Genomic DNA, 23,729 nt, shown 5'->3' with positions numbered 1-23,729 from the left:
TTATAGATTAGGTAATGTAATAATTATATAAAATCACAAATAAAAATTTTAATGAATTTTGAAACAATAAATAACATTTTTTTGTAAAAGCATTGAATTTTAATTTTGGAAGGTAATTGCAGGGCTATAGATAACGGGATAACAATTAGGGCAGGAAAGCTGTTGTCAAAGTTTCTTAAAATGACTTAAATGTTACGGTTAATTCAGTTTTCATAATAAATTCAATCTGTTTGATTTCGAAAAATGTCTGGACAATAAATAGTTTGTTAAGTTATACAAATGAGATCTGCCGTGAGTGTAATATTATCAAGTCCATTATCAGACCCAAACATGTCTCATCCCGATTATGAGCAGACATACCATCATCATGCAACTCTTCTAATACTTGTGAAACACTTAGGTTTGAATATTGTACTTATTATTTATAATTTCATTTCTAAGTGATTTAGTATTCATACTATTTTCCATTTTTAGGTGAAGAATTCAGCAATAAAAGTTTTATGAAAGTATTTGATAGAATAAATAAAGTAAATCATGTTAAAATAATTGATAGTGTTGGAATTACTAGGAATATATGGGCGCGATATGTAAAGGATTATCCCGTTGGAAATAATGACTGGGGAGACTTTCAAACTCATCGTAGGCTGCTTGGCCTTATTACTGTTGGTATGTTAATGCTTAATAATTATGTACTTAATGTGATTTTTTGTCAAGATAGTGATACCATTCTCTAAATGATTCAGGTAAATGTAAAACTCAGGTGGAATTCAATGAAATTTGCCGGGTCCATGAAAGCTATAAGGTTAAATATACATCAACATTATACGATGCCAGAAGTATTGTATTTGGCATTAATGATGGGCCAAATACCCCAACTCTTACCCCACCTTCAAACTTTAAAAGCAGAGCTTTATATTTTGCAACAGATGGGGAAGAGAGCACATCTTTAGAAAACAATATTTCGGAATTTTTGTCGTCGCTTTTTTGGGTATTAGAATCTAAACGACATGAACGAAGTCGAGAAAAGGTTAGTGCAAATTCTGTGAAAAGTAAATTGTTTGTGGTTTTTTTAAAAAATTGATTTCTTAATACATTTATTTCAGATTGAAAGAGTGCAGTTGCTAGTGGCACCATTTGAACGGCGAGATCTTGTCGGCTTAGATATGGAATCACGTAGTATTAGGAAGAGAAGTTTTGGCAGGATGACTAAACATTTAGGTGACCTGTGTCTTCAAGCAGGGTTATATGGAGAAGCTATAAGCCATTATAATGCTGCGGCCGACAATCTTCGAGCAGTCAATGATTGGCTGTGGATAGCAAGTAATAAGTTTTTATCAAGAAATCTTAGTAAAGTAAAATATTGTGAATCTATTCAGTTTTAATCAGATTTGTTAAGACTATTGTGTTAAGAAACGAGATATTTTAGGGTTGTGAAGGTGTGCAAAACCTGCAATGCATCTGCCACGTGACCATGAGTTGATGTTTAGGTTTGTACAAAGAATGTTGTAATAGTAATGAATCATGATGGTGTAGTTAATCTCGTAAGTTTGCTAGGTCAGCGCATCTGAAGAATTTAAATAAATAGTGGTATATAGAGGACATTTTCATTTACAAGGGTTGAGTTTGAATATTTTAAGGTACTTAGCATAATATTTTAACAATTGCTTCTTCACTTTAGCTTCCAGCTTAACCTTTGTCTCATTGCTTAAAACGATCACAGGATCTACCCCAGATTGTTGCAATAAATATTCTGAATTTCAACGGCGAGTGACTAGAACTTGTGCTCTTCTCATCATCCTTTAAACGTATGTGTGTTTTCTAAAAGGCTACATTGTCTGTCAACACTTAACGTAATCTCATTTCTGTGCCAACTGGACTATATTTTTCTATTTGTCTCTTTTTCTCGGGCCATGATAGTGGCATTTTTTAAAAGTGAATTTAGATACTCGATGAACTTGTTCAGCTGTGCATTTATTAGCTATTTCTTCTTTTATGTATAGGTGTTGGTAAGCCTTTATGGGTACTTTCTGCGTTATTGTTACTCTGTAGTAACAATAATCGCTCAGCGCTAAGTCGAATCACTACGCAGATATTCGTTCGTACACAGTTAGGTGTTGCTTTTGGCCGCTCGTAGATTATATCATTTTAAAGTTTCTGTATAGTATTTTCATAAAACATTGCTTATGATGTCCAGTCCTGAAGAAAATGTTAACATTCTCTGACAACTGACTTTTAAATTCTAGAACACGACCATTTATCATCATAAATGCTCAGTAGTATAAAAGTTGTTGAAATTGCCTATAGGACGTTAAAAATGACTATTTTCTTCAAGTAGCTGATTTTTTAAAATCTTTTTTCAATTGTTATATTAAAATCATAAATTATGAATAAAAAAATGTTTCAATTCAATGTTTTATATCAAGAAAACAGTCGTAAATCAGAAAATAAATATTCTCTATTTATTAACTTTATGCTTAATTTTTCTTAAAGGTGCCTGTGAAGGTTTGAGTGCAGCTTCAATGTGTGTAAGATATCCTCATGCTCTGAAATCTCAAATAGTTCAGAGAAATGCATCTTTACAAGAAACTAACAAATCGAGGTATTGGATTTTTATTTGTTTCTTAACGAATTATGTCAATTAAGCTCCAATAAATTAATGAATCCCTCCTTAGCAGATCTAATCACAACAAAACGATTAGTGGCACTGAAATACTGGAGCCTTCATCACTAATATTACCGCGACCTAATAACGTGCTGTCACATGAAGATATTTGTAAAAATTATAGAGAGGCAATAATTCATTATAGTAAGGTAAAGGTTTATTAATTAGATAATTTTTTTAAATATTTTGTGTGAAAAAATGCATCAACTTGAGGTAAGAAATTACTGAATTGAAATTTTTATTTCTCTCATTAAGCTAAACAAACTATGATTTGCGTCCACGATACCTAATTGGTAGTTAAACGTTATGCCCCTCCTGAAAAAAATGAGCGATTACTATTCATTAAAAGGGAAAAGCCCAGTTACAGATTGCATTACTTCTATTTGCTAAATGAGAAAAATGTGCTAAGAGGCCCTTCTTATCCCTTTCGAGTTCGGAGTTCAAATCGGAGAAAGGCACCAGCCTGAGTTTTCTTGTTGCATTAAGAGTAACTATATAACGTAACTTATAGAACAGCGCATAAAACCTGCCCTAAAAGTACTTAAGGCATTCAATTTAACTATGATGAAAGCTATCAGTGGTCTAAGCTCAAAGCTTAGGGCAATTAGAAGTGTTAGCAAAACGTGAAATTATTTGGATACATTTCTACTCATTATTTAGATCTTAGACCATTCCTAACAAAGTGAAAGGATGAATCGTTGCTTAATATGATTAGTAGAATTCAGAACAGTTTTCCGAATAGGTTCTCGATGAGTGCTTTAAATCTTTTCCCCTAGAGAAAACTGATTGTAGAAATTTTGAATAAATACTATAGTCACTTCCTCTTTAGTTCATTTTTCTTTTATCATATTGTTTTAAATTTCAGTATCAACATGCAGGCGTGATAGAAATCGAAGTTTGTTTCAAAGCTGCCAGAGTAGCTATTGAATTAAATATGGTGCTCCAAGCAGCTTCATTTTTACAAAGTATTGTTTTTATAAATCTAAACCTACCTGAGGATGAAAAGGTAAGTTTTTAATCAAAATAGTTATCACAACTTGTTGCCTTTTCCTAACCACAATTAGTTTAGGATTACAAACGGTTTCGGAGTGCACAATACTTGAAGTTTTTAAAATAAGAAAATTTTAATAAATTTTTGGAGTTCTGTTTCGAAAGTGGTTCGTTAAACTATAGAAAAAATATAATATGGCTTGTGAGAAAATATTTAGATCATCGTATATGTTTCTGTTTCTTTCATGGAACCCTTCATACGCTTAGGGGTCCTTTCTTGTTCCACATAATGAAGAGTTTTTTTTTTTTGCACCATTGGTATTCTCAAATTGAAAGTTTAGCACAAGTTTTCAAATTTCTTCCCTGAGGTGTCGGTATCTTAGGTGTATTTCCTGTAAGATCAACTAGCGTCTTAGAATAAATTTTGTGCAGAAATTTTGGTTGGTTCAGCAAAAATATTGGACTTATTACTTATTTTCTCCTCATGAATCATGGCTGGATTCCAGCTGCCACCATGCCTTCATCTAACATTGCTCTGATTTCATATTCAACTGCTAGTCAATTTCCCACTGCATTATCTTCGTCAAAGATAAAAAATTGCCTCATTTTCTTGCAGACTGACAGCTGTATTGATCACTGCAATTTCCAATATTTTATAACAGTAAATTATTTGGGCGATTACAGCTGTCACATTTATAAAAATTTCTTTTTTATAATTAAAACGTTGAAATATTTCTTTTGGTAGAGACGGTGCTTTTGTATTACTTAAACTGCTTCTTTGATCTTACTTAACGATAAAGAAAAAAATCTGTTTAAAATTAAAATATATCCTTTTTAAGTAACTGCTTGATTAATATCGGGTGTATTATTACAAAATTAGAATAATTCATGAATCGAGGCTTAGTACTTAAGATAATTTAAAGAAAAGCTTGTTGGCATGACCTAATCCTAAACTTAAATTAAGTTCCCCTACTGCTTGTACTCATCACTGTTATTGTAGGCAAAATTTTCGAGTTTTATTTTTTTCAGATACAAAAGCTGATGACCCTTTCTGATCTTTACACTAAGTTAGGATTTCGTCGTAAGGCATCGTTTTATCAACGCCTCGCTGCTACTTATTACGTTTCAGCAAGAAATCCAAATACAGATTGGGATCAGTGCTACAATCTTATGTTACAATCTTTGTCCGGGCATGGTTTAACACTGGATCCTTCAGATTATCAAGCTGGTAGGATATTAGTGAAAAAAGTTGTATTTATGATTTGTGTATTTATTTATTTGTTACAAAGATAGCTGTTCTGTTTTCCTTAGATGGAGAACGTGGATGGGGTCGTCTTCAGAAACAGGTGTTACAAGATATAGTGGGAGCAGCAAAACGTGTCGGACATAGTTCTCTAGCAACTAGGCATATGACCTTACTTCTTCAAGTAAATTATTACTTTTCTTTTTTTTCTTTTTTACTTCGCAGATAGTGACAATATCCTTTAATTGTAGGTAATGTGGAATGAACTCACACCAGCAGAACGACATGAATGTGCGTTACAGCTGCAGAATATTGCTGCACAATGTGAGGGTTCACCAATTCCTTTAGTACTTGACACAGGTTTAGTTATTCCACCTGCGAATCTAATACATATTCCAACTGCAGAGTAAGTACTTAGCATGCATATTGTTTAATGAGTTCTGCATTATCTCAATTCTTAATTTAGTAATCTAAATAAATTAAAATAATTACTTGTAATTCGTTTACCATGTTTTTTTTATGGAAGTACATGAATAAAAAAAAACAACTAATTTTGCAGAAATTTCCAAGTTCATAAATTAAAACCTCACCAACAGCCGATTAAATTGGAAAAGATTAAAGAAGATTATGGTCCATTTTTATTTACACCCTTAAATTTCGGTTCAATGGAAAGAAAAACTTCAAACAAAGACTATAAATTGAGTAAGTTATTTGTGGAATTCTTTGCGTAATAATTATAATGAATAACTTTCTTTGCTTTATTTATAATATTTATACTATGTGATATATATTTATATATGTATATGTGTGTATGTATTTTATTTTTATTATATCTACATGTATAATTAAAGCAAACAATTGAAGAATTATATTGAACATACAGTTGAATTTCCTAGAAAAATTAATATTTTGCTCAATATTTTCAGATTATCTATGGGTGGCTGAAGAAGAATGTGAAGTTAAAATAGAACTTACTAATCCGCTGCCATTTGAACTTGAAGTTTCAAATATGGTAAATTCTGAAATAATAATAAAAAGTAATATAATTTTAATGATAGTTTGCCAAATGTTTTATTTAATGGCTTTATAATATTAAGTACATAATATTGAATAATGCTAAAATTAATTCCATTGAGAAAATATGCCTTAAATAATTTTTTTAATAGATAATTCTGATAAAATTCTTCTTTAATTGGCCATTTTGAGGTAAAAGTAATTTATACAAATATTTAATATATTTTACACAGAAGATGAACTCTTATTTTTTAGAGATTATTAACAAATGGGGTTGTATTTGAAACTTTACCGTTGACCGTAACTTTACCACCAGAAGTCAGTCGTTATCCAGTAACTCTCTCGGGGACTCCTAAAGAAGTTGGAGAATTGGAAATTCTAGGTTAACTATTTTATAGAAAATTAGAAGAATTAAATAATGGAACAATGAATTTAATTGTCTCTTTAATTTATTATTGTTTAATAGGTTACTCAACTCATACTTTAGGAGTAAAAAGTAATTGCAGATTGAAAACGTTACCAAAAATTCCTCATTCACAGTTTACAATAGAAGTTGTTCCTGCACTCCCTCATCTACAAGTAAGTATTTTGTAGAAAAAAGATATTAAAAATGATAAAATTCAGATATTAAAATTAATAAAATGAGTTTTATTTTCATAAAAAAGAATTAATTACATCCTTGTTGAGCATTGATTTTTCGAATAATTTTCGAGCAATTGAAAAAAAAATTCCTCACAACACTAATTTCAAAAAATTTTTAAGGCAACACTAAAAATGTGCGGAGAACAGGAACAAACTATATCTCTTGTATCTTTATACGCTGGCGAAAGGTATTGCATTGAAGTTTTCATTTAAATTTTTGTCTTTCAGTTTTTAATTATATTTTTATTTCTTTTTAAGTGGCATTACGATCATAACTAATTACCATTTATATCAATTTTGCAGTGCTGTTTGTGAATTGGTTTTAGAAAATGTTGGAAATCGGCAAATAGAATTGATTGAAGTAAGTGTAGATTCTTCTTTGGACAGTAATATATTAAATTGTAATACATCAGAATTAGAAAAACAATTGCCATTAGTTGAAGGTGCTAAAATAGTTCTTCCTTTAAAAGTGTTTGCTGCAGCGAATTTTATTAATACTTATCCAGCAGGTAATCCAAAATAGTTGAACTTTATTTAATAATATATTTTTCATTATTATTGACACAAAAATTGAATTCTATACTTCAATTTAGATGGTGGAAGCATACGCAGCAGCTTGTTCTCTGGTACGAATTCGTACCCTTCTCTTTCCAGTTTTAAACATGGCCTTTTTGATCACTTAACTACTCCTACGCCATCTTTTAGGTATATTTTGATTTTTATTAGTTTTTTTTAAAGATAGATCTTATTAATATAATGGTTCCAAACAAATATTTTAAACAGACACTTTATGTACAAAACTGAAGAAATTTGTGATGTCTATTTTATTATCTACGAGTATGTCTGCTTCTTTAAGATGTGTCAGATTGATCATATTGCTAGTTATTTTTGCTTACATTCCAAAAAAGTAAGAGATAAGGTAAAATTAATAACTTATTTAAGTGTGACAGTAATTTACTTATGTTCCTTGAGTCTACTTCGCAGTTTAAATAACTCTTCGCCTTAATCATTATGCAGAAACGAAAGACTGTTTCATAATTTTATCTGGAGAAGTTGTTGCCGGCTCGTGTACATGGTAGTTAGCTTTGGTATCCAAAAAAACGCTGGAAACAGCGTAATTTCAAAGTTTTTAAGATAACCAAATGTTTTTTGCCTCACTGGGACTCGCAATGTATGTTACCTCCTGTATGTGGTGGATACATTAGAAAACGATAGAAAAGTCTTTTTGGGGGAGGGAAGAACGTCGAAAAAATTCCGTTTCTCATTCTTCTACATCTTTAAGTTGAGATATGCCAAACGGTTGGATGAAGAGAAGAGAAGTAGTAAATCAAACTCTCATGACGAACAAAATGTAGTTGAATGATTAAAACTGTTTATTATAGTGTATGGTGTTAAGTTTCTATTCTGTGGTGATTCATCTAATTACTGATTATCATGTAATTTTCAAAATATTTGTTTTTACAGCAAGCTATTATGTTTCAGGTCAGGCCCTAGCAGTTTAAACTCGCTCAATTCACAATTCAATCGATTAAATGTCGACAATTCAATTAAGGTTTTACATATATATATGTAGCTTTACTTCGTCACCCTACCCTGAAAGGTGAACTTTTCGCATAATTTGTTAATTTTTTTATTATAGGGAGCCGAATGTCGTATAAAAGTGAAATATTCTGGTAAACCTGGCATAGATGCGGGTTATTGTAGAGTCGCTTCATTATCACTTCACGTTGATATTATTAATTCTATACTAATATCTAATTGGGACGTACTTCCAGCTGAAACGTAAGTATCTTCAACAGTTTACAAAAAAAAATTCCTAATATTCTACTGGTTTAGTTTGTACACTGCTCAAAGGCCTGTTAGGTGATGGAGATTTTCCCAAATTAATGGGGGGCTTTCCAAGCTTTTTAAGCACACATGTTTTGATTATTATTATTCTTAGAAGCTATTGCGGTTGAAGTGGAGTATAAGTGTGCGGGGGTGTGGCCTATTTATTTTGTTTATTTGGAGTGCATGCGCAATAGAGTAACAACTCAGCCATGATTAGTTCCCGGCTTTTATTTGTTGTCTTTCTTTTGAACTTGAATTCTCGAGAGTGTTATTAATCTACACTTATGAGAGCATTCCTGGAAGAAGCAGTTAAAGTTTACAAGCCTAATAATATGGATTGCCATGATTAAGGTAACTTATTTGTGGTGTCCTCCCATATAATAATTGTAATGAATCATGTATCTCAAGTCAATAAAAATAGGGTTGTTATCACGCCAAGGGATGTGCGACGAAGGCCCCTCACATGAATTTAAGTTTATATGACAGAAATATAAATTTCGCTAAATGTAGCAGAAAAAAAAAAATTCTTTAAAATTGTTTGACTTTTTTTTTCATTCTACAAAATGATACCGGTAGCCGGAAATGTTTTTTAAAATTCTATCTTCTTACCCTCATAAGTTTTTATATATATAATCGCCTTATTAATTTTTTTTTTTCTTCTTAAGGAGTTCCCATTTCTATATGGTTCTGGACGTGATGAACATGACAAATCAAGAAGTTGAAGTAAAATATACTGAAAATAAAAGTATTTTAATAGAAGAAGGTGAATCTTGTAGGGTGCCAATTCCAGTAGAAAGGTGTCCACTTTCAAAAATTGGACAGGTTTGTTGGTTTTGTTTTTTGTTTTGGTTTGGTTATCGAGAATAATACGAGATTTTAGATCTTTGTTTTTATCTTTAGATATTAAAAGGTTATTTTTGTAAAAATGATGATTTATTTTCATATGTTGTGCAGTATTTTCAGAGTGAAGATTCAATAAAAGAGATAGTTGATTTAAATACTGCATGTAGTGAACATATCGCATCGCTTGTTGAGGTGACTTGGTTAATGGGTAATCGCCAGGGTAAAGCAACGCTCAAAGGGATAACATTATCATCGCACATGCTCGATATAGTTAGGATGTCTCCAATTAATTGGGGTTCGTATTCTCTTTTTTTTAAGAAATGTAATTATTAATCTACCTTTGGTGACTCATATTGTGGCGAATTTCTGTAAATGCACTTGTACACATTAGACCAATTCTTCAAGTAGTTTTAGTTTTTTTACTTATAGTGAATATCAACTGAGATTATTGACGATCGGAATGTACTCAGGGCATAACCTCCAGATAGTGCTTTCAGGCAACTTGTTCGACTGGACAGTGACCTGCATATAGTCAAAGGGAGAAAAAATTCTGATGTCCCGCTTATTACTTAGTTTGATATACTTTACTTAAAAATAGTGTCACTAAAGATGAAAAGCTTATGATCAATTTCTAGACAAAACCTAAAGGCGATGTCTGCAGAGGAGCAATAGTTATGTGCTTAAAGCACAAACGCCCAAATAGCAATAGCAGCCAACTTGCCAATTTTCTGAACCAATAATCCGGTCAGTGATAAGGCTTATCTTACTGGATTTTTGTCCAGAATGTTTAGAACCTATTGTATAAAGCTCGAGATTTGCAAAACAGATGGATCCACATTAAATTCAGAAGTCTTAAACTCCATCACTATGATTTCATTAGTAATTAATTGGCTTTTACGATGAACAAAACTTCTAAGAGGGCCAAATGGTTTCTCTAAAATTTTATTTTTTTCATAATTACAAATTTATTTCAATAATAATTACTTTCTTATATATTTATATACTATTTAAGATTTCATCTAATTTTGATTAATTTCTTCAACCCAAGGGTAATTTATGTTTCAGATATTTGGTTGAATGTCAGTGAAAATGGAGGATCGGGTCCTTTTACAGTAACTTTAGGCGAATGCATCCAGGCACGAGTAATTGCCCATAATTCATTGTCTCGGTCACTCACAGATCTTGCTTTGTCCGTCCATATATTTCAAGATTATCAAAATGGTACTTGTAATTTTAATTTGGACACAAGATTAGCTATTGCGGGGCCGTCTCATTTATATTTACCTAAGGTAAAAAAGATTAATTTTTAATTATTTACGTTGTTTAATTGTCGTTGACCAATTTTGTTACTTAATTTTTCAGCTTGAAAGTATTTTAGATTCTTTATCTAATTTCGGCGCAGAAAACTGTTCTTACGTTGTGGCAAATGAAGAAATTTCTTTTATTCCACTAATGATTTGGTTTTTAATTACTATTCAGGTTGAGGAACTTGGTAGTGCTAAAATGGAGTGGAGTGTAGTATTTTTCAATCCTGGCCAGTACAAAATGAGCGTGCAATGTACATCCCAAGGAAAGCATACTTGGAAATTAGTACCACCGATAGAATTTGATGTTCAAGATTCCTAGGACGAAATGAAAGAAGATGACGAAGACGGAAGTTGTTGGCTGTAGGATGAAGGTAATTAAAAAACTTATGGTAATTAATGAATTCATTTTCAATTTCATTCGTTTAAACGCTGTATGATTGCTTAAAAGTTAAAAAATACTAGAGGATACACACACACACACAAAAAAAAGAAGATAAAAACTACCTAAAAATGTATATTATGTAAACTATATCCAATGTTTATAAATAGATCACTTCGAGAAGTAAGTGTGCGAACAAAAACCTTGAACAAATGAGTAGAACTTTCAAATCTATTTATTTCTAATTAGGTACGAAAATTCTTTGTCAAATAGAATAAATAAATGGGGACTATTCTTCTCGTCGTTATGTAGTTGAAATTCCTGCTTTAAAGTTTCTATGTTTCAAAATGATTTACAACAGTTATAACACATTGCGTTTTATTGCAAATCCTAAAATACAACATTAGAACATTATATTCATAGTGAAATTAGTACCCTTTCTCCAAAAATTCCTTCTGTACGAACTGTAAATGTGGAGAGGTATCATTAAGAAAATTGTTATAATGACGTCATAGTTATTCTAATATTTATTTATTCATTTAATCATTATATTTTTTTACTTTCCGGTTACACTTGTCCTCACTTTCATATAATGTTAATTAAAAAAGTAATATTTTTTCAGTCTTATATTTTTCCCTTAATTAAAAATTGAAGAAGTTATGCTTTAAAATTTTAGGGCGATTATTTAGGTCTGAATTATCTCTAAATTTTTGCCCTAAAACTTTTACAGTGTGTACTTCAGTTTGCTATTATTTTTTACCGGTAGTTACAAAACATAAATTCTTGATGTTATAGAAGAATTATAGCATTTCATACATTTCTGTGACATACTTTTGCATTGTACTAGATTGACATTAGATGATGCTGATTTCTTATAATTCTGAAAATAACTTATTAATTATTAATATCATTAAAAGAGAATATATTTTTTTGTCTAACACTGCTTTAACCTTTCAAATAGAATTTAAAATATTTCTGGAGAATTTTGAATTTTCTTTCTTATTTTTTAACTTCTGTAGTAGTTAGGTTCTTCTTTATGATATACCAAAACATCTTTGAATAGAATATTTGGAAGAGAAAATCTACTTTCCTCTGTCGGCCTATCAAATGGAAAACCAAGTGATTTCTTATCTAGACTATTGGCCGTACCGCACGGTCCTAAAGGACCATTTTTTTGCTCTACATCTGTTAGCAGAGCTTGACTTACTGTAACTGCAATTTCAAATGGCTGACCACTTTTCCATCCTCTTGGCAATTGGAATCTGTATGGAACTCCACAAGAATGCCTCTGTAAAAATAAAATAATTTAGACAGTTTAAATGATTCAGACGTCGACAAAACAGATTATCTAAGAACACACAGATTTGCCATTTGAATTCATAAAGACGTGTTGATTTTTTTTTTTTTTTTTTTTTTTTGCGCATCAACAGCTGAGGTTATTAGCGCCCGGAGCTTTTTCCAGTGCACTGCCGGCCTCCGGTCAGTGTTCTCTCGTTACAGACAACACTGTCCATCACCGGACAGTGAGCTGTAAGAAGCTCCTAGGAAGAGAAAATCTAAGAGTCAGCTGCTGGATTCGAACCCGGGACCTCCGCGTGGGAGTCCAGTATGCTAACCTCATAGCTAATCCCTTCCCTTACGTGTTGATTGGTTGCTGAGTTATAGGATTTTTTTTTTTATGATTACCTTTTTCTTTTTCATCGACTTTTTCCGAGAATTCTGCTAGCTTAAAAAATTTGTATTATCGCTGCCAGTTCGTTTCGTATATATTTATATTTGAAATTGTTAATGTACGTATCGTTTAAGGGTATATTTTGAATGAGCTACGTCACTGCTGTCAAGACATGCTGAGGATAAGCAAAGTACGAAACTAATCGAGATCAAAAATTAATACAGAGGCTACGACGTAATAAATCTGAAGAATTTCTGAAAAGTAGCAAGTCTCACAACAAGTTCTTTCAAGAATTGTACTCGATCATTATCTGCTCTTAACTGGTATTACACTTGTTCGATTTTGAATAAAATAGGTAATTATTGAATAAAAAATAATAATCTTACCTCGTTTATATAAAAGGGTTCCGAATGGTTAATGCTTTTCACCAATCTTTGATACATACTTCGGAAACCTTCAGGTTCCTGTCCAAAAATATGTGAATCCGTGTAACTGCGTTCAAATACGTTTTTACCATATTTCACTGAAACAAAAATAATTTATTAAATATTTTTAAAATAAAAATTGCTTTTGCTTGAATTCATAGGTTTACAATCCTAGCCTTGCGTGTGCTGAACAATTTTTGAAAATTTCAGTTTTTCAAATTACACATTTCCTTGATAGATTTATATCCAAAGATAGCTAATTAAGGTTTTGAATAAATTAGATACAATCCTCTTTATAGTTGCATTCGTTTTAAATTGAAGGTACTATAATGTTAAACCTTAGAATTGTCTGTTCCAATAGCTTTCATGAAAATATAAATGTTTGTACGCTTAATCTGTATTTTACAAATACTAAGACCGATTCTTTTGTGAACAAACGCCTTTTTACTGTTGAAGCGTTTGATAGTAGCACTTTCTACCCTCCTCTTGACACAAATCACACTTTTTTTCACACTTACTAACATTATAATGATATATAAAGATAGTTGCTTGTGACCTATTTTGTGAAAAAAAAGAGTTGAAACTTAAAGCTTCGTTTTGGAATTATAGAAAATACTCTTTTTCTTAAAGGAAGCCTCTCTCTCTTCTACCCTGGGTTTTGTGGATATTTATCCATAAATAAATATAAATACATCCATATATCATAAGAATTTTTCATTTCTCAAAAAACAAATCCAAAAAGCCCAGAAATGTGCAAAATTGTATGAACAAAAATATCTTTGTTCTTACTGATATCTCATTTCGTCATCATCAGAGATTGGTTAATCGTGTATTAGTGAGGTAGGTTACTTTTGTACGAGTTTTGTCGCAGGTTATAATCCCTAAGGTAGTTCTTATGCTACAAAAAATTGTTTATTTTTGCTTGGTCTATATAATTTACCAAATAAACCGTCTCTCTCGGGGTTTGACTGAATGAAAATTGTAACTGGAGAGTATGAAGAAAAACGTGCATACTAAGGCAGATATTCATAATCTTTGATGCTGTCTATCATTTCGGATTCAATTATTTTATCATTTTGTTTGGAGTCCTGTCGTTTGCCCTTAAAGGAAAATTTATTTTTAATTGACTTGAAATTTTTATTTTATTACTTTTTTAATGACTTTACAGAGAAATGAAGACCAACCTTTGTAATCTAAAACATTTTTTGGCAAAGTTGAGGCCCAACCTATCTTTGACCGATGTTCTCACAAAATCCACGATGGGCAATATTGTGCTATTAGAGAAAATGAGTGATCGCTTATCCAGTACTTACATTGTAAAATATTTTAGGTAATCAGTACTTACATTTAACTGAGAATAGATCAAGTTCCATATACGCCAGTCTTCTTTGTTCTAAGTTTAGCAAACGCTGCTCTGAATCATATTTTGGTCCAATAAATACTCTAACAACAGCATCTGTTTGTTTTGCACTGTTTATTGTAATTTTAAAAGTATACGGTCTATGATTCAATCTGTATTGCTGTGCATGATATATATAATCGGTATAATCGTAAGGATCTTTCATTGGTATTCCATTAGTTACTTCATAATCAAACTTTTCAAAATATGTTACAAACTCGTCATATTGAAAATCTATTACCGAAACTCCAGGGAAACTCAACTGTAAAAAAAGTTTTGTTTATTACTTTTAATTGAAAATTGAACAAATTTTAACATTTTTATAAACGTTTTCAGAAATTTTGCATTTTTTTTGTTTTTGTTTGTTTTAATCTGGAAAATTGCGTTATAAAATGTCTACTTTCTGCTTTCCAGTTATGCAAAAATTCTGATATTAAAAAATTAATTGAAAATGTGGTTTGGTCCAGGTTAGGTTAGTGCTGGATAAAATCAAAGAAAAAAATCAATTATTTAACATTCCTGCGACACATATATACAGGGTGAACCAGTAAGTATTGTCAATAGGCCTTCTGCGTGTAGTACATCTAAAGTGGAGTTCAATGACGTATTGGCCAACTTCATATTTTCCTCTGTTCTTGAGTGACGTCACTTTAAAGTTTTTTTCTAAAATCATTACTTTTTTTCCAATAAAAATGTTATTACTCAGAAAGTTTTAGTCCGAATTCGATTCTGATGACACGGTTAGAAAGACAGATAAATTGACACCATTTTGAAGCATAAATTATTCTCCAAACTGCCTTAATCTTCCACCGGAATCTAGGAAAATAAAAGTAATCGAAATTTTTAAGAAAACTCATTAGGCTCTTATGTGATCATTTTCAGACCTAGGTGCTGGCACTTTTTACAAAAGTTTCCTTGTCTAATGGGCTTTCAAACGGTATATCATTTTCCAGGATTCCTTTTATCTTCGTATGAGAAATTGCGTTTGTTTTGCAAGAAAACGTGTTCACGAACATACAGCAGTGATATTGTATTGTGTTGTTTAATTCATTAAACTCTTGTGGATGGAGCTGTAGTCAATTTTTAAAGTAGATTGTCTTAAAATAAGGTAGTCTAAGGTTACTTATTGCACATAAAAAAAATAAAAATAATAATAATAATAATAAAAATCTAAACTGAAATATTTGATAAATGTAGAAAATATTTTAAACAAGTGCTATTTTTATAATCGAAGGCTAATTTGCTTAGTTTCAAAATCAAACATTTTGTCAAATATTTCAGTTAAGATTTTTTTTTTTTATGTGCAATAAGTAACCTTAGACTACCTTATTTTAAGACAATCTACTTTAAAAATTGACTACAGCTCCATCCACAAGAGTTTAATGAATTAAACAACACAATACAATATCACTGCTGTATGTTCGTGAACACGTTTTCTTGCAAAACAAACGCAATTTCTCATACGAAGATAAAAGGAATCCTGGAAAATGATATACCGTTTGAAAGCCCATTAAACAAGGAAACTTTTATAAAAAGTGCCAGCACCTAGGTCTGATAATGTTCACGTAAGGGCTTAATGAGTTTTCTTAAAAATTTCGATTAATTTTATTTTCCTAGGTTCCGGTGGAAGATTGAGTCTGTTTGGAGAATAACTTATGCTTCGAAATGGTAACAATTTTTAGAAAATTTATCTGTCTTTCTAATCGTGTCATCAGAATCGAATTCGGACTAAAACTTTCTGAGTAATAACATTTTTATTGGAAAAAAAGTAATGATTTTAGAAAAAAAATTAAAGTGACGTCACTCAAGAACAGTGGAAAATATGAAGTTGTCCAATACGTCATTGAATTCCACTTTAGATGTACTACACGCAGTAGGCCTATTGACAATACTAACTGGTTCACCCTGAATATAAAAATATATTTGTTTCCAATGTTTTCATAATTTCTAAACAAAAGGATAAATTACATCTGAAAATATAAGTAAATCCGTACTTTTGGTTTAATTAGAGTCAGGTACATATGTATGTATATTATTGTTTTTTGTTTTTTTTAATTCTTTCATCACGGTTTTGAAACAATTGCGAATAAAGTAAAAAACCTTGTTTACGAACATTTTCTAAGTATTAATCAGAATCTACCTGATTAATAGAGTGCAATAATCAATTTTTGATTAATAATTAATAATAAGTAAAAAAAATCAATTCTGCTTTTATAGCTTTCCAGAATTTTACTCACATCCACTGGAATCAACTCCTATGCTCTTAAGATTGACTTCTCTAAAAGCAGCATTATTAGTTTGAAATATAAATTTTATGATTATTTTCAAGAAAAGTAACAAAAAATTGTTTAACTAAGCATTGGCATCATTACATAATTTTGTTTTTTAGCTTGGTAGTGACGAATCCTTTCGTTTTGAGTATTCATTAAAACGGTTTTAACAATAAAATTGGGCAAATTTTGTTTACTTATTATCGGAGAATATTGCCAGTGGAAAAAACGCCACTCTGGCTTAGGTCAAAAGAATTTTAGGTAAATGTTTAATTTGAAGTTAATCAAACCCTGTTTGGGTTGTGGTGGGGTGAGTAGAGGGAATATTATACTCTAATTTTATAGAAACAATTAATTTTTAACCCAAACCTACCTGTTCTTTTGTGTAAGGAAATCTCTGTTTAGTATATCCTTCATAGATCGAGAGAAGGCGATTAACGAATTGATAAAAAACAGGATCTCTCACGCTTGTCAGTAAAGTACTTAATGCTTCACCTTGAAACTGAAACCAAAAACATACACTAGTATTATTAATTAAAAAACACACTTTTCAAATAAGTTTTGAGATAACGAGTACGAAGGAAGTCTGGAACAGAACAATCCTTCTCCTTTATTGAGCAATTATTTATTGCTCAATTGCACATTACTTATAGCATTACTAAAAATCTTCAGATGCTACAATTTTTTGAATATTTTTTAAAAAATATATGGACATACCCCTGTCTAAAAATAAAAACTGTTTATTACTTATAAATATTATTAAAGTTGAGTATTTTTCAACTTTACGCTTTTTCGATCAACCCTTATACAACTGCCCTACTGAACAGTTTTAATTAGGTTTTTATTGATTAAAGTAATAGCAAAATATATTGTGGTACTGGATTCGATTCCCAGTCTAGGTCTTGGATTTTGTGTAATGGTTATAAAAAGAATTTATTGTAAAGTATATTTGCTATTCGACTCCCTTCCGCGGCCCCTAATTTGGTAGTTTGACGTAAAGTCAGTATGAAAAAAAATAGTCGTTACTTTACATTTTTAAAAATGGAATTATTGTAGGTATCTCTATTTCTACAATATTAAATACAAGTATACGAGTATTTGTATTTTCTAGTAAAATTCCAATTATTTTCCGAAATGGTCTTTATCTAATCTGTTTATTTCTTACATTATGTTCGTTGGAGGTAGTGGCCAAATATCCAAGAGTTTCAATGGCGTGCCAGTAGTAACTAGGGAAATATTTTCTGTTAGGTCTCTCAGTTGTACCATATATAAGTCTGCTGAGCAATTCCAGACCATTTTCATCGTCAAGTGGAAGCAACGTTGAATTTGCCTTCAAGTAGAAATGGAAAAAAAAATAGTCATTACTAATTCAGTATCACATGCAAACTTATGTGGCAAATAATAATAGAAATTTTTCAAATAAACTTACAGTATCCCAGACGGAAGCGGAATCGATCACATCAAGAATCCGATTTTCAAGTAATTTTGCCTTAGTTACGTGACTTTTTTTAAAATGTTCTGGTACAAGATTATCAGGTCTAGTCTGCAACGGCAGACCATTGTAATGAGCAACTCTTGGATTGTATCCTACTTTTATTGGCAGATCCCATTCTAAACGTTCGGTAAATGGTAAACCATTTGCCAAACGTGCTAGAGTGTATTTTGCAAAGAGTTGTTGATGTACAAAGTAGAATGTTTCACCTCTTTTATACAAATTTGTGCCTACATATCTGTAAGGACACATCCAAGATGGTAGTCTAAGCATAATAAGTGCGTACATATTATTTAAGCCAACATCTTCTGTAAAATAACTGATCTTATAATCTATATGTCCTACAGCATCCTGACTTAATGGACCACCAAACACATTGGGGTTGTAATTGTATTCGTATCCAGTATTATTGTAGATAAATTTCTTTTTTGTTATGTCTGCAAAAACAAAAACATCTTATATTATTTTTAATCTTTTTTTCTGCTGTAGTTCTTTGAAAACGTAATTACGACTATTTTATGATCTGTGCTGTCAAATTATGGTTAAATTTTTTTGGAATAATACAAAAATTAATTATTTTCAGAATTAGACAATTAACTACTTGATAAATTGACTAATTTAATAATATTCTTATTTTAATGGATTCACAAATAATTACTTTCGGAAACGAACACATTGAATATTACAAAAATATTATAATAATGTAGGCTTCTTCTGTAGCAAGGGGTTAAGGTACGTCCCCTGGGCCATCATTGGTTCTTGTATGCTCACTATGTTTTTTCGTGCACTGCCAGAATGGGCAGGGTTCTTTCGTTATCGGACTAGGGAGGCCAAATTTTTCCTTTAATTGGTAACCAAGTAATTTACTTTTTTATGCAACCATGTAGGAATGTTCTCATTACTCAATTAAAATCAGCTGTGTAATGCCCAACTTTACCTCACAAGTGGGGAAAAATTCCCATTAGTGTCACTTTCCTCACTAGTGAGTGAAAAAACTTTATTGTGCTTCCTTGATATAAGAAGTTTTGTTATTAAATATTTTCTGTAAAACTTTAATAAGCTTATTTAACGTAACTAAATAATTAAAAAACGAATATTAAAAAAATAAAATAAAAATTGAAAGGAATATAGAAATAAAAATCATATTTTAATAAATAATTAGATTTTTTTAATTATAGCAGTTAAAAAGGTTATAGTGTTACCTTATAGAAATTTAAAATGGATTCTAGTGATTCCTGTTTAGTTTTTTATTTTAGTTAATAACCCTAATGGTTGCAGAAAAAAAATAATATTTAACTCGATTGTAAAGTATTTTCCACAATTGTTAAATAAATAACTATTTATTTCATTTTTCCAGTGCTAATGGGATATCAGAATCAGAAATTGATATTCTTATTTAATAAATATTTAACATTACCTTTTATTTTAGCTTCATATACTTGATGCATTAGGTCGGTGGGTGCAAAATATGTTGGGAAAATCTCATACAATGGTGGTATTGAGAAATGCCTACAATCATTTCTATGTAATAAAGCGAGTGTATATGCGTATGCAAATTGATTTTGATTTATATGTTTTCTAGCCCAACTTGCTGCCTTAAAGAATGTTTCAAAATCATTTGCAAAATAAAATAAATCAAAAAGTTTTCTTATTTGCGATCTTGTTTGTGGACTACCCATTGAGAATAGAGCATCTTTTGGTAGAAAGCCGCGATCGTATGCTTTGAGAAATTCCTTTATTATAGTTGGTTTCTGAAAGTATGCATCTTTTATTAATAAAGATAATGCTAGTAAAATTTATTTTTATTAATACTAACAAAAAGACTGAGAGTGCTTACATTAAAACTATCCAAGTTAGCGTTAATATCAAAATCAGAATACTCATTCAGGGAGTAATCGTAGTCAGATTGCCCTATCCCAACGTAAAGATCCAGTATTTGTTTTTGTCGTAAAACGAAGTTAGCATCAGCTGTAACATAATATAGGACAGTTTATTACTCAAGATTAACCTTTATAACTCTTTTAAAACTGTCTTGTCATAACTCTTTGACAGTTACTCTCTCCAATGAAAATGTGCTGTAGTGTCTACGCTTTCATTTTATAGTCTTAAGCTCTTATTTATTCAGTAGGGTTACGTTAGAATTGAAAAAGACAGTAAATTTATTGAGAATTTAGTTTACCAAACAAAAAGTGCGTAGAAGGATGCATGAGAAAAAAAGGCATTCTCAACGCCACTGCTAATACTATCTCGTATTGGATACCAACAATGCCTACCACCTAGCAGTAAGTTGTAGAGGATTTTAGAAAAAGAAATCCTGAAGGCAGCATCGCCTGGACTCGAAAGAGGAACATTTGCTTTCAGATCCACCGCCCTGTAATAACCCTTTTCTGATAATAAATAAAATATTTTACTGATTAAATAAAACTTTTTAATTGATAAAAATTAGAAATATGGCAAAGAAGATAAGAAAGATAATGAGAAAGTCAATAAAACCATCTACAAATACTGATAAATTCTAGAAGATTAACAGTAAACTATGATTTACTTTCTAAATGTGGAAAAGCTACTGCCCCTACTTCCACTAAATCTAATTGACAAATATATTGCAGTATATTTTTACTAAATGGTAATTGATATAATCATAAATAAGTACAGTGGAACCTCGCATAACCTCTCTTAACGAGTAATTCGCATAACGAGTAAAACAAATTGATTCTTATAGCGAGCGATGTTTCGCATAACGATAGTTTTCTAATGACATTTCGCTGACTGCGCAGTTTTCGCTGACTCATCGAAAACTGCGCATTCTTCGATTAGTCATTCCTGTTTACGCATATGCGTTTCATATTCTCCACGTATCTGATGCATTGATACAGTCGAAACCGAACTTCACCGAATGAGTGGTGTATAGGGGAAGTCCATATAATGATATTTGTGTTTAAATATTATTGTGTTTATTTTGTTATCCCTCTAACAAAATGGCTTCGAAAAGAATTAAAATAACGTTAGAATTGAAACGTAAAATCATTGAGAAACGAGAAAATGGTGTAAGTGTGGCTGATCTAGCAATTATCCCCTTTTATTTTAATTTATATGAAAAAAATTGTTTCGCTTAACGAGTATTTCGCGTAACGAGTAAGGTTCTGGAACGAATTATGCTCGTTAAGCGAGGTTCGACTGTATAAGTATTTCAAGGCTTTTAAAGTGGTTATCCCAGAAAAGCCTTTTAGATTGAACATTAGCTCCTTTAAAATTTTGGGTAGTCTTTTATGGCCTAAATGTAATTAGTGGCCTTGTTTAGCCATGGTTGCTGTAGCTTCTTTTGTCAGTGCTATACATTTGTTTGGATTTTAACTAAATAATTAAAGTATACTATATAAAAAACTATCTAAATATTTAATTAGAAAAATAAGAATTTGAAATCAATCTTTAGTCTTGCCGTTTATATGGTAGACAGACAGTAACTGTACATTATTGTAACATTCTCTCGTGATAAAGTATTTTACTAAGTTATTAAATTTATAAAATAATTTATCTAAACTATGTTGAAATACACAAGTATACCTGAAACTCTTATTAAATTCTTCAAATTTTTGAAAACAATAATTTTACCATTAAAATGTCAAGATTACTTAATGGCTCAATTCCTACAATTTATATAATAAAAGGTTCTTACTGTAAAGTTATAAAATAATCTTCTATTTTAGTAAAATTTATATTTGTGAACATTTAAACCCTTAATACGATTAATAAAGCACTTACCCTGTTTCCTTTCCGCATTGATTAAGGTAACAGTTGCAAATAGAGTAATGTGCAAAATGCCTATGGAAAGTCCAGTTAACTTCATCTTGCCTAAGTGACAGTACAACATTGCATTAATCACTACCAATACAATTTACAAGTAATTGCTTATATAGTGCATACAAGATAAATAAAGAAAGAATCTTATTTTTATCAACGTATGTATTATAATCTTGTTACTCGGGTAACGTCCTCTTTGCAACGGGATGTTGTGAATGCCCAAGGACAATGATATTGTTTATCGCAAAGTTAACTGACACTTAAGTGAGAATTTATATTCTAAATGTAGAAATAATATAAAATTTAAACTAATCAATATTCAATTAAAATCTTATCATTTTAGAATAATTACAATTTTTTATTGATGATGGAAAAAATATGATCTTAATGACAAGGGCTTTTTAATGAATTTCCTTCAAGTGATAACCTAAAATTAAACACCTTGTCAGTCGAATATTGAGTGAAGTGTGTATGACTGTGTGAGAGTACTATGTCTCGGAAGTAGTATAATGTCGCAGAATTGAAATTCCGTTCACGTTCTTCCATGAGACGCGATACAGTTTTATTTAGATCTTCATGTGACAGTAAGAATTTAGACGAAATGCACTAATCGAAATGCGATTTTACTAAACGTTAATGACAATTTGTTTGTTTGATTTTTTTTAATTAACAAAACTATCGTTTTTTTAAATCGCGCCTTCGAGATACTTTGAGTAGGTGTCATATATACTAAGCAGAAGGTAAACTATGTTCTAGACTTTTAGATAAACCACTGCCATTTTCGTTAAGTCGAGACGCATACCAGCTTTAGATAGATTCTAGCAGAGCGGCCTTGAAGGCCTACGCCTCCGCGACCCAATGGATCTATTGTGGCTCCCACTACTCTAGAGCCCACTCTCCAGTAGTTCTGGAGAGCGGCTTCTTGGTAAAGCTCTCAGGCCTTGGTTTTTCCTCCCGCAGGAGTAACATCCTTAGATGACAAGCCCTTCGCACTGACACAACACATGCAGTGCCGCTTTCTCCTCCTCCTTGTCTGAACCTACAAAGGCTATTATCTGCCAGGCTCTCGCCATGCATGTGCTTCCAGCTGTACTAAAAATGTTAAATTAGCACAGTTTTTTAGGATTGGTATAATCAAAAGCCTCACTTGTCTGCTGTCTGCATGAATAACTCTTCCGGCATATGTAGGCTGGGCAGATATACTCCAAAATTATATTGGGTTGCTAACACATGCTCCAAATGAAAAGAAAAACAAAAATTCTCAACCTCCGAAATTGTTTTGACGAAACTATCGTCATGAAAATAAAGTTACACGAATTTTCTTGCAATAGATATAATTGTTAATAAATTTCTCCATTTCACATTTTTGTCAACACTTAATAAAATCCAATAATTATTGTATTACAGTCTTACTACGGTCTCTATCAACTTACATTTTTCCACTTCTATTTTTAATTTACAAATTCATTTAAAAATTTTTGTTTAATTTGCAAATTATCTTTGAACAAATTGAAAAATAATTTGTAAATAATTTTAGAGTGTTTTATTGCCCAATAGTGTTTACTCGCTAATTTTAGTGTTACTAAAAAATGAGTATGGCTAAAAGATAACTTCAATATCTTCAATAATTAGAAATAAAGGTACGTGAACTGTTCCGCTCATTCATCTCGTGGGCTTTTAATTTTTATTTACAATTTATAACAATTTACAAAGCGAGCTAACCTCTAGACCAAACAACAAAATCTTTCATAATACTAAAA

At 31.0% G+C, this 23,729-nt stretch overlaps 2 protein-coding genes across 17 annotated transcripts in view; one reads left to right on the top strand and one right to left on the bottom strand.

Moving 5' to 3' along the window:
- The first annotated feature begins 102 nt into the window (after positions 1-102).
- brun (trafficking protein particle complex subunit brun) overlaps positions 103-23,729 on the top strand; it is a 48,195-nt gene continuing 24,568 nt past the window's right edge. For 12 of the 16 annotated variants that reach the window (XM_074136261.1, XM_074136260.1, XM_074136259.1 and 9 more), the window contains exons 1-23: positions 103-400; positions 475-666; positions 744-1,027; positions 1,104-1,320; positions 2,491-2,599; positions 2,673-2,811; positions 3,528-3,668; positions 4,682-4,880; positions 4,964-5,079; positions 5,147-5,301; positions 5,455-5,597; positions 5,822-5,907; positions 6,165-6,291; positions 6,376-6,488; positions 6,672-6,739; positions 6,855-7,060; positions 7,145-7,256; positions 8,034-8,103; positions 8,191-8,333; positions 9,047-9,203; positions 9,336-9,519; positions 10,290-10,513; positions 10,704-10,902. In XM_074136261.1, coding sequence (XP_073992362.1) covers positions 280-400; positions 475-666; positions 744-1,027; positions 1,104-1,320; positions 2,491-2,599; positions 2,673-2,811; positions 3,528-3,668; positions 4,682-4,880; positions 4,964-5,079; positions 5,147-5,301; positions 5,455-5,597; positions 5,822-5,907; positions 6,165-6,291; positions 6,376-6,488; positions 6,672-6,739; positions 6,855-7,060; positions 7,145-7,256; positions 8,034-8,103; positions 8,191-8,333; positions 9,047-9,203; positions 9,336-9,519; positions 10,290-10,513; positions 10,704-10,850 — 3,453 coding nt within the window. In that variant the 5' untranslated portion in view covers positions 103-279 and the 3' untranslated portion in view covers positions 10,851-10,902. Of the gene's footprint in view, positions 401-474; positions 667-743; positions 1,028-1,103; positions 1,321-2,490; positions 2,600-2,672; positions 2,812-3,527; positions 3,669-4,681; positions 4,881-4,963; positions 5,080-5,146; positions 5,302-5,454; positions 5,598-5,821; positions 5,908-6,164; positions 6,292-6,375; positions 6,489-6,671; positions 6,740-6,854; positions 7,061-7,144; positions 7,257-8,033; positions 8,104-8,190; positions 8,334-9,046; positions 9,204-9,335; positions 9,520-10,289; positions 10,514-10,703; positions 10,903-12,716; positions 12,938-14,175; positions 14,357-23,729 lie in introns of those variants that run through there. The other 4 variants (XM_074136266.1, XM_074136267.1, XM_074136268.1 and 1 more) reach the window with 4 other exon arrangements.
- LOC141458375 (hexamerin 70a-like) lies at positions 11,028-22,164 on the bottom strand. Its single transcript, XM_074136273.1, has 9 exons — positions 21,931-22,164; positions 20,006-20,136; positions 19,586-19,919; positions 18,106-18,605; positions 17,842-18,006; positions 17,050-17,178; positions 14,353-14,668; positions 12,969-13,105; positions 11,028-12,198 (listed from the first exon to the last, which is right to left on the bottom strand). Exons 1-9 carry the CDS (start codon positions 22,037-22,039, stop codon positions 11,917-11,919), a joined length of 2,103 nt encoding a protein of 700 aa, XP_073992374.1. The 5' UTR covers positions 22,040-22,164; the 3' UTR covers positions 11,028-11,916.

This window comes from Rhodnius prolixus, unplaced genomic scaffold (genome assembly GCF_049639745.1).
Source record: "Rhodnius prolixus isolate KJV_2025 unplaced genomic scaffold, Rpr scaffold_5, whole genome shotgun sequence".
Lineage (NCBI taxonomy): Eukaryota > Metazoa > Arthropoda > Insecta > Hemiptera > Reduviidae > Rhodnius > Rhodnius prolixus.
This window is presented reverse-complemented; position numbering and strand designations above follow the sequence as displayed.